This window comes from Porites lutea, chromosome 3 (genome assembly GCF_958299795.1).
Source record: "Porites lutea chromosome 3, jaPorLute2.1, whole genome shotgun sequence".
Taxonomy (NCBI): domain Eukaryota; kingdom Metazoa; phylum Cnidaria; class Anthozoa; order Scleractinia; family Poritidae; genus Porites; species Porites lutea.
In genome coordinates this window covers 25,705,145-25,722,006 of record NC_133203.1, presented here as the reverse complement: position 1 = coordinate 25,722,006, position 16,862 = coordinate 25,705,145, and the positions used below count along the sequence as shown (strand labels likewise).

General features: G+C 38.6%; 1 protein-coding gene across 1 annotated transcript; it reads right to left on the bottom strand.

Moving 5' to 3' along the window:
- Positions 1–2,907: 2,907 nt before the first annotated feature.
- On the bottom strand, positions 2,908–16,602 carry LOC140932041 (TNF receptor-associated factor 6-like). Its single transcript, XM_073381705.1, has 6 exons — positions 16,174–16,602; positions 9,914–9,977; positions 9,036–9,137; positions 6,047–6,121; positions 5,854–5,931; positions 2,908–3,753 (listed from the first exon to the last, which is right to left on the bottom strand). Exons 1-6 carry the CDS (start codon positions 16,353–16,355, stop codon positions 2,908–2,910), a joined length of 1,347 nt encoding a protein of 448 aa, XP_073237806.1. The 5' UTR covers positions 16,356–16,602.
- Positions 16,603–16,862: the final 260 nt, after the last annotated feature.

The following is a 16,862-nucleotide window of genomic DNA, read 5'->3' as shown; positions in this document are numbered from 1 at the left end:
CAGCGAATAGATATTAGGGAAACCAAAAAAACAGATTTTTTTTTCTCAAATCCTACTTCCCAGAGTCCAACTTCCTTGCTACAATTCGTTGAAACACTAGACTGAAACTAAGGATTTCTCATGTCACGCCTGCTCAACGAGCCTGCGCCACAGACGAAACCAAACTCCTAGTAAGTCCGTCTGTGAAACAGCTCCGAAACAATCCTTGTTCTGGGCTCCCCGGGTACCAGGATTTGAGAACGCGTCGATAAGCCGGTGTTAATTCACCAATCAGCTTGAAGGGATATTGGAAACGCACGTTGAGCCTGTTGGGAGCCCAGAACAAGGATATCGGCGCTAATTCGCAGGCATTTTTATACTAAACTGACGGGGTTAGATTACCTTTGCGACGTGGGCAACCTCTAAACCAACTTATCCATCTTTTCCCGAAGTATACTTCTCCTCTCGTTTCGTAATGTTGCGTTTATTTGCAAATGGGTGATACGTGAATCAACATTGGGGAGGGGGTAACGTGACAATTTTTCAACAAACTTGATGAGTATTGTCTTTGGAAGCCCTTTAAAAGGGACTTTATATTTGATTTAAAGTACAGAGGAGAGGCGGTGGTGTGGCAGATTTCAAAGAAGCACTAAACACCGGCTACAACTAATTCTTTCTGGATGCCCCATAAAAAAGCACTTCAAAATACTTTTGTAAGCAACAGAACGGTAATTTGACGAGAAATGCTATTTGACGCTCCTTGACGTTTTAAGTTGCCTTCAACTGGCATGTAATTATGCGAATGATAATTACATTCTTAAGCTCGTGTCGGCCATGAAGTACTAAATGTACCTAACGTATACTCGCTCAATAAAGGCTAAAAACTTTTATTTCATCAACTCACGCCCATATTTTTCGCCAACAAAGAGAAAGTTAAAGTTAACACAGTTCGGGTAAAAAGAGTGTCCTACTGAAGTTTAAAAATATTCGGGCTTTTACAGTTTTTATTTTTTTAATGTTAAAACATTACAAAGAACTTCTAAGCCCTATCAGCTAAGGGTTCGAACAGAAAGCCAGCGATTTTAGGTTACAAGTTTGCAATATGAATTTGGATGAGTATTGAAAGCTGCTGCCACTAGATCAGAATTAACCTTTTACTACGTCTTCAATTGATGAGCGTAAAATAATTGCCTCCCAAAATGAATTAACTCTTGACTGCTTCTTAAATTCATGAGCTTAAATAATAGCCTCCAAAACTGTAAACGTTCCGTCTTCCTCGTGAAACAGTAGGTCGATTTTAAATTCCGTCGACAAACCCTGAATCTAATCAACCTCTTCCACTCTATACCTAAACTTCCTACCATTAACGACACCTGATTTTGAATATGAACGTTTGGTAGTAAGAAGTGACAAGTCCTTTTGGAGGCGAACGATTCCTTAGAAAATCGAACTCATGATAAAAGTCAACTAAAGCAAAATTTCCCTTATCGTCTGGTTTCTTTTCATGTTTAAATTTGTCGGGATTTTTGCGAAAACATGTGAAAAGATCGACGTCTGTTCGCGCAGAAAAAGCAACGGGAAAGTTATAAGTTTGAGAGACGTCGCTGGAGGTGCAAAGGGACCTGTGTGAGTTAACTATAGTAACGTTTAAACCAGTTCCTTTTTTCAAGGTTCAAACAGCTAAAATTGATAGAGAAATGCCAGTTTAAATAGTTGAAAATAAGCAAACACTTAAGGCTAATGCACTGTCGATTTCGAAGCAGCTCCCTTTGAACGTTCACGTTTTGTTCAATCTCTATATAATAATTACGATGGGGTTACTTAGGCCTTGCGTTATCTTACTTTTCTGTCGCACGAACTGGCAATCGTATAAACAGATGCCTGCCAGCCGCTTTTAAGCTTATATGGTTATTGAAGCAGGCCGGTGCTCTCTAACGGGCAGAGGCATGTAGGTTTGTATGTAATGGGTTCCAATCCTCGCTCCTCCACTTTTACTTCCGCGAAGAGTTGCAGAAACCTATCCGATCTGTGAAGATCCACGTTCAAGATTGCGGGCGCGGCGCAGCTTTGCTCTGTTTCAGAAATCGAGAAAAAATCACCGCTCTTGTGGGTTAATGGAGGCCATCCGGTATGGTTTTCGTGCCGGCGCAAGAGGCTATCCGACATAGTGTGAACATGGCCTTAGGTATTCGTATACATTTTTTTCAACTCGCATACTTCTGAATACGCACTAGTCAAAACAGGTGACTGACTGAAGTATATTATTTTAAATTCAAACTAATTTCTTCGTTTCTGATTGCATCAAATCCCATGGTTATTTCTTCGTAACCAGCTAGCGTTGACCAAATTTGGAAGACATCTGCAATATTGGATTCGGCTTTCATATGATATGAAGAATTATGGAGATCTCGCCTTGGGCTAATCGGCCTCGGCCAATAACACTCTCATCTATCTCCACTATTGTCCAGATCATACTTAGCCTCATTAAATAAATGTTAATTATAATTAACCGCAATTTAATTCTTAAAATGTTGAGGTTGTTCGAAACACCTTCAACATCAGTGTTCAAATGCCTGTAACATTTGCCGTTAAACTGCAAATTCTCCAACGAATGAACATTGCTGAAACCGTAAATCGGGTATCAAAGGTACAGTCGAGTAATTCAATAGGAAAAAAAGCTAACTTCTTGTTATGCCATATTGTTCCGGTCTTTTTTCTTCTTCCAAAATTATGCCAGAAACTATAGCAGTTGCTTCATCGCACTAACAAAAACAAAAATATTGCCGTTTTAGTTTGATTCCGAATCGCCACTCTGATCTCATGAGGACCAATTTCAACCTGGTGTTCAAAACGCTGTAAGATGTTTAACCTGCGATCCCATGAAGTAACTCGCTATAGCTGTTTTGAGTGAAAATGATTCAAAGAAAGTTAGTCTGAATCTGAATCACTACTCTCAGAGTCATGGCGACCTACTTCAACCTGAAGAAACAACGTGTCGTGTTCAACATAGCGTCGGGTTTTTAACACCTTATGAGATATCAACCTGCGGAGCCCCAGAAGCATGGGGTTTTCTTCCACCGTAGGCTGACCAGAGAAACAAGGCGTTTCAAAGGGCTCCAATACTGCTACAACATCTTTCCTCTGCGAGGCATCAGGTTGTTGGTCGATGACCCTAAAAGTAACTACCTCACGAAAGGGCCAAGGAAGAATGGCGTCGTAATCGCCTTTCATAATTCCAACAAATACTGACAAGTATCGGTTCTTGTTTGTTTGATCTCCATCTGGATCGACGCGTACATTTAACTTGTAGCCTTGTTTTCCTGTGTAGAATTCAGCGAATATGCTTTTAGTGTTTCCATTCTTAGCCAGCTTTAAGACGTCGCTAAAACCAGTTATCTTCCACACAAATGGAGACGCATTGGTTAATCTTGCGACCACTTTGGCTTGCGAATCCACCTTAGAATTCAGAGCGATATTGGCAGCTTTCCAGTCTCTCTTATCAGCATCGATCTGAGCACTAAGAGCAGAATTAAAAGTCACCAGTTCGCTGCTTTGCGCATCCACCTTGGACACGAGGGCTTCTACCTTGGAAGTGACAAAAGAATTAGTTGCTTCAAGTTTTTCGTTGAGAGCAGCATTAGATTCTTTCAATTCTCCCACTTGCTTCTGCAGTCCATCAAGTTTCGTCATCGTTTCTTTAAATGTTGAACACGTTAAGGCCAGATGAAGTCTCGCTGTAGACTGGAGATGAGCTTCAACTTTGTTTCGCTTAATCTGATTATTAACCATCAAAAACAAATTAATAACTTAACGCTTTAATTGCGCCTCATGGCCAAAGTCTAGTTTGTTCTAAGAAAAATGCTTCAGTAGAAAAGTTCCTTCCAGCCCCCAAACACTGGTAAAAACGGAATACGGGTATTTACACGTACTCAACGTCTCATCGAGTACATGCAACTTTATATTAAAGTTCAGAATATAACGCGCACACTGATTGGTTTAAAAAGCATGGTTTATTTAAGCAATAGACCACACTTTCTATGGGTTTACCGGTGTGATAACCCACGCGGGATGTTGGGAGAACACGAGAATAGCTTCTAAATCACGAGCCGAAGGCAACATCCCAAGTGGGTTATCAAGTCGGTAAACCCATAGAAAGTGTGATCTATTGCTTTTATAAAATAAAAGTTTTCTACGAGTTTACCGGCACAATAAACCATAGGTTTGTAACCAATCAGAACGCGCGTACTATCTTACTTATTTTATAAAAGAGTATAAAACACGGAGATAAAGATGTCACGCCATCCGTGAATCTCACCATGCCGCGGTTTGAGACAAGAACAAAGTTGCGCAATTCAGGGTAAAAAATACACCGGAAAAAACACAAATGAAAAGGGATAGTTCTAATGAATGCTCGATTTTCTTTTTTGTGAACAAAGGAAAGCTTTTGGTTACGAAATCGTCCTCCGAGGAATTTTCTTCACGGCGAAGCACCAAATAGCCTGTTTTGAAATTCAACCAAGGCAACGAAGTTTTCGAGGACTTTCAGCGGTACATTTTTTTAACTCTGTGGTCAAGAAAATTACGTTTTTAAAAGGGAATTTATGTATGTATTAATGTTTCACAAACGTGTAGAATTTTGCCATGTGCTCATTCGAATTTTCTTGCTTTTAAGGATTAACTTCTTAGTTTTTGAATACAAATTTTAAAGGAATAACTTCTCTGTATATTGTTTTGAGTATGTTCATTCATAAAATTAGCTCAAACCCGATCGCAAAGGCGTCAACGAATCTTCAGTTATACATTTTTACTATCAGGTTCTGTTTTTTGGGCACTTTTCGATACGAAGCTAAAGCAATTTGTTTTCAAATTGCCATGATGTTAATGACGTCCACGTTTTCATGGGCCGTAATACGTGCCAGATTGAAAGCACTATTTTACTTTCATAAACTTATTTTTGGACGTCAAATGTACATTCTTTTGCATTGAAATTCACAGAAAATCTCCCCAGTTTCTCCTTATGATACATGTAGCTTTGGTGCTCTGACAGCTTTGAACGATTTTGTCTTATTCAACCAAATCATTTGGCCCATTCTTAAAAGGATTGTGATTGGTTGATTTAATATTTAACGGACTGTTTATCTTAAAACAAATAAAGAATCGAACCCTTGACTGTGCTCTGTTCTGTTTTAAAACACTCAAGAAGTAGGGACAAACAGTCGACTACGCCTCGTGTTTCCTCCTACACTTCTAGCCGCTTCATGCGCGCTTAAACAGAGCACAGTCAGGGCTTCTCTAGCTTCTCTATTTGTTAAATAGAATATAATAATGCAACATTTTGCGCTGATAGATACTGCTACAAGTTCACGTGTTCAAAGTCATTTGTCTTTTGTGTTCTTCATGACTTATCAGGGGCACCCAACGAGAATATAGTTCAAAACGACACAAACATAGCCTTTAAACAGTAGATAAAGGCATGTTTTTATCCCCTAAAAATTTTTCATCTGTTCCGATTTCCTAGCTGAAAGTCTAGTGATCCGAAAATTACAGGGATCAAAACTTACCTTTTGAAAATTTCAGCCAGAAAAAAAGCTCCCGAAAATTCTTTTTAGGGTAAAAATCCGTTAAAAATGGGCAATTATACCATTTTTTAGATGTTCGAAAATCCTAGGAGAGGCAGGCAAGCAAGAAATTTTACAACAAATATCCCGAAAATTCTAGATCTCTATTCGTCTTCCGAACAGATATTTTCCAAAAATTAACGTTGGGTGCCCTTGACTTATATGAACGAGTTCTTTTGTTTTAGGTACCTGCATCCATAAAGGTAACATTTAACTAAAGTAACACAGACACAATATGCGTAAACAATGCACATACCATTTCTTTACAGCCCATCAGAGCATAAGGACAGGGGACCACTGTCAGCGGACATTTGTTTTCAACGTGAGACTTGATCTAAAAAGATTTTAGACGGAACAAGTCATGAGTAAATGAACCTTCTTGATCTACAAAATTACGCACAAAATCATGTACAAAATCGCCCTCGGCTTTACACGTCGAATGTACTTACTTTGTTACGAGCAAGAAATGATCCACAGACATTGGGACATTTTAGCAGTTTCCTTTTACAATGATCAAAGTGGTTCTGCATAGATGAAAATATAAACATGACGTATATTTTTTTATTATATAAACACCAATGAAATACCAAGTGAGCTTTCGCGCGAAAACTTGATATCTTCACATGTGAAAATATCACCGTTGCTATGACTTCACAATAAACCGCACCTTTCAGACCAAAAAACTATTTAAGTAAAATGGTTTGGTATTTCATTGGTGTTTATATAATAAATAGAACATTACATGGTCGCTTGGAGATACGAAATTTCTCTTCGAGTGTTGAAAAATATTTCACGAGTGAGCGCAGCGAACGAGTGAAATAATTTTTTCAACACGAGAAGAGAAATTTCGTATCTCCGCGCGGCCATGTAATATCCTCTATATATCAATAGAAGGTTTTCACAGTGACGTTATCAAATTGTTAAGTTAAAACAGCCAGGTTTTACGAATTCTTATTTACACTAGGTTGAAGGTAAAGTTTCCATTCCCGTAGCATGTTTCATTTCGAAAATACAGCAATTTGAACTTCCGAGTTTTTCACAGTGCGTGACACTGAAACAGGAATGCTGTCTCGTTGAAAAAAAGTCTCTCCTCTTGATTTCAGCAATATAACCATTTCAAGTATTAGAAGATATGTTTATGCGCACGTAGGCTGGTTTTCGAGTGAAAAGAAAGAGCTTTTATAGAAAAGGTGAACTCCAGATGTTTTTGTTGATTTGTGGCGGCCATATTGGTGGACCAAAACGGTACACCAACATGGCGTCTCGATACAAAGCTCTACAAAGGTGCGTGAAACGTTTCGGCAAATAACTCAGAAACTGTGGGCCACAAAGACCTGAGATTTGGACAAATTCTTTATATATTAGTCTTCTGTAACATTTCATTTTCTCGGCATCTTCCACTGGACGGTTTCCAATTTATTTTTTTGTTGCATGACAGTGAAAACGATCTATATATTTTATTACCCGGCCTACCGTCTGGTTACTTTTGTTTTAATTAACCTTCGCCTTGTTTAAATTTGCCCACCCACGTGCACGGTCACATGTTGCCATGTGTATGTTGAGGAACAAGTTATAATTTATTATAATTTATTCATGGCCTGTCTTTTTTATTACAGGTTCCCTTGTCAATTAATATAGTTGTCCTATGAATGCCAATTCATGATTAGAATAAGTAAGGTGTTCGTTTATCAACATATTTGAGAAAATAAAAATCCAAGCTGTTATTTTGTCTTGATGTAAAGGGAATAAGATAAAAAACTGTCCACATATATCTGGCTCTATGGAATAAATACTTGTACTGGACTGAACACCAGATGTCATCATGGGAAGTATGGCCCAAGCAACTTTGGTAAACAAACAAAAACCTCGTTCCCAGGATTCTCTCTCTTGCTTCGAGAAAGAACCCTGGTTGCGGCTGGTCACGTGGCTCCCAAAATCTAGGAGCCAAAAATAAGGGAGGGGAAGAAGAGTAGATCATTGTCACTGTGACGAAGGTTATTCAGTCTGGGCCCGAAAGGAGTTTGCCACCACGTTTATTATTTGAAAATGTTGACAACACCCAAAAAAATAGTATAGGTAATGTATAATGCAAAAGAGAGAACCCTGGGAACGAAGTTGGCTATTTACTTGGTATATAGTGCACCGGCCGATAAATTGACCAAAGCCGCCTGGGTGGGGACTTATGTACACCTGAAGTTTGCATTTTCTTTCTCAAATAACCTGTTTTTCTTTCAAAATAATTTTACGGAACTAGCCGAAAGCAACGTGGTTTACAAACAGAAACGCAGAAACTCAAGCGCCATTTTGAAACAAAAGTTTTCTCCCTGCCCCAGATAGTATTAAATCGTCCAGTCGACAAAATTTAGTGAAGGATCGACATACCCCTACTACGCCATTTATTGACACACATCTCCACATGACCAGCTGCAACCAGGGTTCTTTCTTGAAGCAAGAGAGAGAACCCTGGGAACGAGGTTGAATAAACAAGCCTCATCCACCTACTCTTTTATGTACCCAGCTAGTTCAAATTTTTTAGTGATCATGGAAGACTAGTACACCGGTCCTGCCATAGCCTGTGTGACAGGCGCAAAAAGGGGAGGGGGAGGGGGAAAGAGAAAAAAGTGAAAGTGGAGGAAAGGGAAGGGAGCCTCCCTTACCCTCTCTCCCCAATCCTCCTCCCTTTTTCCCTTCCTCCCTATCCCCTACCCCTTTCAATGCCTTTTACGCAGGCTAATCCTGCCACGGTATAGTCAATCTAAATTATTCAAATTCAAAATTTTACTCTTCATTTGTTCACTCAACATCCTGGGGGAGGGGAAACACCCCCTATGATGGCCTATAAGGGGTGGCTCTGCCCAAAAGGGGTACCTTTCACTGGCTTCAAGAATATGAAAGGGTAGCTAGGGAAACAGATGCATGCATATATGATGCATTTTAAGTCTAGAAAATGTTCTGGTTTTGTGATTTATTCCTATTTTAAAGATATTGCTTTTACAGCAGTTAAAAAGGACGCAAAGTTCTAAACTAGGTATGTGAAACGGTTAACATTTGTCGATAGAAGGTATACAAAAGCATACTTGTCCAATACCCCAACAAATTTATGCATGGCATTGTTAAATTTCTCTTTGTTTTGCTTTGTTCCTTATTGTTATGCTTTTGTACAGTATTGTATTGTGAATACAATACAATACAATGCCATGCATAAATTTGTCGGAGTATTGGACTTTAACCCTCTACGAAAGGGGAACCTTTTCTGTCAAAACTGGTATGTAAAAGGTAAAGGGTTGGGCATCGGGACATAGGCTATGCATATAAAACTTTCTTGAGTACAGCTCCTCCTCCTCCCCCCCGCCCCCCTCCCAGGACTTGCTTAGCTCATTTTAATGTGAAAGCTGGCTATGGCTAATAAATTCACAATGTATAAATGAAGATTCTCACCTTTTTCTCTCTCAGTTCACCAGTCCAATCACATCCAGTATTTGGACATCTTATGAATAAGGACAGAATCTTCCTTCCAGTTGCTTTATCAGGGAAGATATCCTACAAAAATTTATTCAGATTTATATCAACTGATCATTTTTTGAATTTCCTGAATTATTTTTGTCATGAATTATTTTCCTCACATTAAGATAACGATCGTCTGCACAATCAGAATGTACATGTTACAGGTTGAAATTAAATTCAGGTTGAAATTTTGTAACCTAGGTTGATTCTGAATTTCCTTTGTGTCCTGGCCCTAAGTCATGAATATTTAGGGCTAGCTGGAAACAAAGGAAATTGAGAACTTAGGTTTGAATTTAGTTTTGACCTGTAATTAACATACACATCATATCCAAGAAGTATTATTACTATATATATTCAAAACATTTCTGATTGGCTCGGATCCCTGACCATTTAACTTTCATTACCAACAAGGGATGACCAAATTTGGAAGACATATATGATATCTGGGAAATGACATTAATAGTAAAGGGTACCATTTATGGCATTTTGTGGTGTAAATATATATTAATTCTCATTCAATGATAGCTAAAGCAACTCGCAAAGCACGGCACTTGGCGCAAAATGCACACACACCTCTGTGTGTTTTCATTGGGTGTACTATTTTAATTCTCACTTGTTAAAAAACATTGTTCACAATAATTACTCTGATTGCACCTACAACTCTTCTTATGTGTAAAACACATAGTTCTCTTTTCTGAGTGGCCAGAACTCATTTGTGTCATGAGAGTTTTAGAAAAAGGTTTTAGGTAGCTATATCTCATTATGTATATAGCAATCGGTTCATAAATAGTTTCTACGATGTGATATTTTACCTTACAGTGTGTAAGCCCCTCTCGATCAATAGGACAGTTGACAACTTGCTGTTGACTTTTCTGCCTGTTGATAAAAATTTTTAATCTACATGATGTATCCATGACACTTAAAAAGACAAAAAAAATTGAAGATTTACTAGGAAAGTATTGATCCTGAAATAATGCTAATTTGAGCCAAGAAGTGATCATTCCTGTGAAAATACAGGTGACTCCCGATGACTCAAACCTTCTAGGGAAATCGAACAAAGTTTGAGTTAATCGGGAGTTCGAACCAAATGACCAGAAGTAAGCAAATAAGCAAAAAGATGCGGAGGGAATGCAAGTATCATGCACACTTCACAGGGATGGACGCTGAATTTGAACTGGACGAGAACAAAAAAGTACCGACACAGAATTGACACGGTTGTTTTGAAATAAATTTGGTACTTTTACTTCTGTATACTGGTACACCATTTTTTTTTTCCGACTTGTCAGATGCTTTAAACATATGTATAAATAATCTGAAGGGAAACAAAAATTACTTCGAGTTAGTGGGGGTTTGAGTTATCGAGGATTTGAGTTACCAAGGGTAAAATTACATTGTATAAAGAAAAACCAAGGGAAATTGAATTTGGTTCAAGTTAGCGCAAGTTTTGAGTTAGTGAGGGTTCAAGTTTGGGAGACAACAGTTCTTTTTCACATGGGCAAAATTAGAAATACCGTAGCGATATCTGCTTATCTGAGCTAGTTGACCATAAATACAGTTAAAAAACTCTCACTTTCTACAGCTTGAAAGTACAGTAATACATGTAAAAAAAAACATGATCCAAATCAATGAGGGCATACAAATTTCGCTAAGCAACATGATAAGACAGTGGTCAAACGTTACATAAAAATTGTAAATAAACAATAAAAAAAGCAAAAGCAGCAATAAACTAATGTGCAATGAAACCCAGTCATTGGATAGCAAGAAGTAAAAACTTAAGGGAAAATTAAGGTTATGAATAAGTCAAGTATTAAGAGCGACTCCGCGTAAATATCAACTAGACGTGGAAATAGTCAAAAAATGACCTGGCCTCAAACTCGGCCAGAATAAAGCCCTATGGGCCCTAGTTACAAAATCGTTGGTTTAAGTACGATCGAGTGAATAATATTTTTTTAACGAATTTTTTTCTTCCCGAGGCCTAAAATGGGCAAAAATCATGCGAAATTAAAGTCATATTCAGTAACTCGTACATTTTAAAATAAAGTTGGCTACTAAAATATAATGACACTTCACCGTTTTACTATCTTTCCTCTATAATTTTAACTGATTAGTTCGCGATTTGGCCAACAAGAGATTTTTAAAGAAATTTTCAAAGTTGTTGATTCAAATTCGCTTAATCAACCGTCAAAATTTAGCACTTTTTCACGAGCTAAAAAAGCGGATTGGTACATGGCTTTGAACACCAAGGCTTGTTTAGTCTGAAAGAGAATCCTTTTTTCTTCAAATTAGCGAAATAAAATTTTTGGGTAAATGAAATCACGAGCGCTGACAAAGCGAAGCAAATGTAAATGTTGTACTAAAAACGGGCGAAAAAACGTGACCTCTGACCGAAGCACAACCAAATGCGAATTACGGTAGGCGCCAAACATTTAATTATTCGGTAACTTCTCGAAACAATATTGGTCCGAAACGGGTATAGATTTTTTTAAATAAAGCTGAGTTAAAATATTAAGTGTCAAAAAGTCCACAAAGCGGTAAAAAATACAACAAAAGTCACGAGTATTAAATCTGTTACGTTTTCTGATTTTTATGCAGCGATTTATGCGATTTAACGAATTAACAATTTTTAATCCAACGATACCCACCTGAGACTGTGTTAGTTTAACAATCCATAGAACTTCTCAAAAGATTTCTCGGAAAGACTTCCAGGAGGAAATGAATGAAGAATTTGAACTTATAACTGTAAAAATTTCACTTGCCGCCACGGGAAAACGAAAACAACTGTCGAACTGCCACAGGCAAACCAGCTTTCAGTGCAGTCATGTAAAGCATGTCATGTCACGTAAATCGGCCCCGCGCATTTGGAAAGGAGGGAAGAAATTCTTCCATGCTGTGCGCTAAAACATTTATGACATAAAACTAGCTTTGGACTGTATCTTTTCTAACTAGTTAAAGAAAAGAATAACTTTTCCCCTGTTTTTGCTCGAGGAACGCAGTGCACTTCTTTTATTTTATGTGCTGTTTATAATTATTGTGTTTCAAGTTCAGAACGTGCATCTGTAGTTAGCAATTGGTGTGTTCGAATTACCGAATGCTGTTGAAAGGATATCAAAGGGCACCAAAGCCGTGGCGGATCCAGGGGGATGGTCTGGGGGATCCGAGCCCCCACACCCCCACCCCCCACCCCATCAGACCTGATACTTGTTTCAGACTAAAATCCTTATAACGATAGGATTGTATATCACTGTTTAACTGGCTGAATTTTTTAATGAAACGCGTGTTGTATTTTGCCACCAAACTAAATTCCAGGGATATTCAAAACTGTGATTGTCTTTGGGCACCCTTCTTAGTCTGTGTATTTCCCAGGCCAACGGCAACTGGCTTTCACAGATTGAGAAACACGTAGTCGTCTCTCGCCTTCTCAGTGACTACTGGGAGGGGGAGTGGGGAAAAGTAATTTGCATTCAACAGTCCTTTCTGAACCAAAATTTGGACCTCCCCCCACCCCAATGAAAAATTCTTGGATCTCCCCCTACAAAGATGTTACTCTGAGTTCGGAGTCAATCAAGGCTTATGCTGGCGTGTGCAAGTAAATCAATTTTTTTCGAGTTATATTAGAGGCTCAATTGTAGGACGAAAAACAGTATAATTTTATTTACGTAATATGAAAATTGTGCTGATCATGTGTATCCTAGAGGAACAAGAGACATATTTGTTGCGAGCCGTTTCTAATCATTCGGTTTCCTGTGGTTCGGTGGTTCCTTGTGTTGAAACATCCCCACTAAAAGCCAATAACAGGGAATGAGCTCTTCGGAAGCCAATGAACTAGTGGCCACATCCGGATCTCAAAAAAAGATTTGGATAAGTTGAAAGGACAAATCGAAGGAACTGATCGACGAAAAGAGAAAAGAAAGCCAGTACAAACAAACTTAAGAATATACATGATATCATTCTTCCCGGTATTAGTCGGTTTGCAACACGAACCTTTGTCGGGGGCTGATACTGTGGGGTCGTTACAAAAATTGAATTTAAAACTAAAGTACATAATTATAAACATCATTGGTGATTACAAAGGTAGTCTAATAAACCTGAACTGGCGCAGGTAAGGAACCAAAAGTAACGACCTGACCCCGGTTGATCAAACAACCGATCATTTTTCCAAGTACCGTGTGGAACGAAATTTTTGCGGGAGTTTATTTTTGCGGTTTTTTCTTGATAGGGATTAATTTTTGCGATTTCAGAAAGTACCCAGTACCCAGCATTGATAATATTTTCGTTTTTATTGAGTTCGTGCAATAGAAATACATATTTTCAAACAATACTAAGGGTGCGTCAGTATTTGTTTCTGAAAAAAAGAGACCAGTTGTAATTGAACAGACACGATTTCTTGGTACTGTATTCTTGTGTAGTGAATTTAAGTTAGGGAATACATTCTTTCTTCTGGAGTAAATTTTTGCGGGAAATATTTTTGCGGTAATTTTTATTTGCAGAACTTATTTTTGCAAAGTACTGACAGTCATGAAATCCTATCAATAAAATTCAGCCGTGAGTGAAATAGTGAAAATGACAAGAAGACTGAGGGGAAAAATAATGATAGACCAGTCCACTGGGTTTAAAATTGTTTCGCCTGACATTTTATGTAAGCGAACGGGAATGACATATTTATTTGTTCTGGAGCGATGAATTTTTTCAAAAGCACGTTTCATAGCAAAAATTTTCCAAAACTTTAACTGAGAGCCATTGCTAGATTCTATGGTATTTTTTCTCGTTCCTTTTTTTTCTAGTTCTGTTTGGTCACATGAACCGTGATGTCAGCTTTTTAAGTTAAGATAACCATATTTAGGACGTTGTGGACATGTCTCATCAGTCGTGACAGATGAAACCTTTATTACACTTGGGTTCAAATGTTTTTACGGATGGACCTTTATTACACTTGGATCCAGTTATTGCACTTGTGCCTTCCACAAGTTCCACTGACAAGAAATCCGGATCCATGAAGCGAATTTGGCCTAAGAGGCAACCAAACATTTAGCCTCCCTTGGTGGCTTATCAGGGGAGTCCTGTTTTCCCATATTTCCTCCCTTACTTGAAACCAAGATATGTGTCATTTATACCAGTCTGTAAATAAAGCGAAGGGAAAATCAGAAAATTTAGGGTAACGTTGTTGAGATCAAAGGTGAAAAAAAAAAATTCACAATTTTCGTTTGTGGGGAGGGAGAAATTACAAATCCCCTAAAAACGCCTGCTCATCAAGTCCGAGGCGGAAGAGGCACCTTTGCCCTCAAGCGAGGGCAAAAATGAAACAGTCCAGAGCTAGTTTTATTTCATAAATGTTTAAGCGCACGGCGTGGAATAATTTCTTCCCAAGACCCATTATGGCTCTTGTTTCTTGCTTCCTTCCCAAATGCGCTGGGCTGAATTACGTGACGTGACATGCTTTGCATGACTGCACCGAAAGCTGGTTTGCCTGTGGCAGTTTGACAGTTGTTTTGGTTCATTGCGGCGGCGGCAAGTGAAATTTTTACAGTTATAAGTTCAAATTCTTCATTCATTTCCTTCTGGAGGTCTTTCCGAGGAATCTTCTGAGAAGTTCTATGGACTCTGAACCTAACACAGTCTCAGGTGGGTATCGTTGGATTAAAAATTGTTAATTCGTTAAATCGCTGCATAAAATTCAGAAAACGGAACAGATTGCTTGTGACTTTTGCTGTATTTTTTACCGTTTTGTGGACTTTTTGGCACTTAATACTTTAACTCAGCTTTTTTTTAAAGAACCTATACACATTTCAGACCAATATTGTTTCGATAAGTTACCGAATAATTAAAGTTTGGCGCCTACCGTAATTTGCATTTGGTTGTGCTTCGGTCAGAGGTCACGTTTTTCGCCTGTTTTTAGTGTAACATTTACATTTGCTTCGCTTTGTCAGCGTTCGTGTTTTCATTTACCCAAAAATTTTATTTCGGTAATTTGAAGAAAAAAGAATGCTCTTTCAGGCTAAAAACGCCTTGGTGTTCAAAGCCATGTACCAATCCGCGTTTTTAGCTCGTGAAAAAGTGCTAAATTTTGACGGTTGATTAAGCGATTTTGAGTCAAAAACTTTGAAAATTTCTTTAAAAATCTCTTGTTGACCAAATCGCGAACTAATCAGTTAAAATTATAGAGGAAAGATAGAACAAATGTGAAGTGTCATTATATTTCAGTAGCCAACTTTATTTTAAAATATACGAGCCACTGAATATGACTCTAATTTTGCATGATTTTTGCCCATTTCAGGCCTCGGGAAGGAAAAAATTCGTTAAAAAAATATTATTCACTCGATCGTACTTAAACCAACGATTTTGTAACTAGGGCCCATAGGGCTTTATTCTGGCCGAGTTTGAGGCCAGGTCATTTTTTGGCTATTTCCTCGTCTAGTTCATATTTACGCGGAGTCGCTCTTAAGACGTCAATTCAGATTATTCACAATCCTATATCACTGATAAGGTTAAAGGAGACATTTAAAACAAAAACAAAGAATAAACCCCAGGGGGGCACTACCCTATTTGGCCGATACGGGTATGTGCTGCAAAACAGGGTATGGATTTCAAGGTTTTTAGTCTTCAGGGTATAAAATTACACTATTAAGGGTCACAGAGTGTCTTTTTGGACTAAAAGCCTTTCAAAGAGTGTGAAGACTTGCGATGAGCATGAGCGGTCGACATTTGCAATACCAATATTTCTTTTTCCTAAATAACTCTTTCCACGATTTTAGTGCAAAAAATTGCTTAATTCTGTATGCAAAGCAAAACGAAACAAATCAGGGTTAGAAAGTAGCGTCCTCTGTAATTTTTTGTCTTAAACAGGGTCGAGGGCTGAAGGCCTCGGCGGCACAGCTCTACCCAGACTTTCCACGACTGCGCCCCCCGGGGGTAAACATAAACCGCAATATTTTCATTTCGAGCTCCTGCATTTGCCCCTAACAAAACCACTGACCCGAAGGAAACATTAATTCTCGATCCATAGAGCACCAATTTATTGGGGGTTTATTGTTTATTTGTTTTTTTTTTTAAGCGAAAAAAAAGAAGAGTAACAAACCTCGCAATGTGTCGGTCGAGACATTCCCTGCAGAATCTGTGACCACATCTGGTGAGAACCGGTTCTCGTAAAGGCAAATAACAAATTGAACATTGCAGATCTTCGTCAATAGGACTCACAAAGTCCTCATCATAGCCACAAGGCATTTCAGAGCTATCACGATCAGTCAGCTCTTCCACCATCTTGCCCTGTTTGCCCTGTTGTTTTATACCTTCATCCAGTGAATCAGCCCGGAAATGATCAGCTGATATGACAATAGAAGTTCATTGGCCATACGAAACTCATGAGAATCGCCAGAATCACGAGCCGAATGATTCAATCCTGTGAATCAGCTGAAATATCAGTAATTTTTCGACTGGCCATACGAGAGTCACGAGAATAACGAGGATCACGGGCCAAATCCAAACTTAAACACCCCTACGCCAGCTACTAATTCATGGTAGTCCCCATATAGACTCCCTAATATCTTATCTCTTAAAGAAGGATACTAAGTCACATACCAGACCCTTATACATCCTGTATACCATGTATACTCCTGTATGTGGCCAGAGGAGTGGGGAATTTTATCTTCGCCTGGGAGTGGTGGCGAATTTCAACCGGAAGCGTCAAGTTAAACTTTTTTTGTGGCTTTTTTGTACGATCCGGGTGACCGGGTCTACGTGGGTCTGACAACGTGGTTCCATGGATGC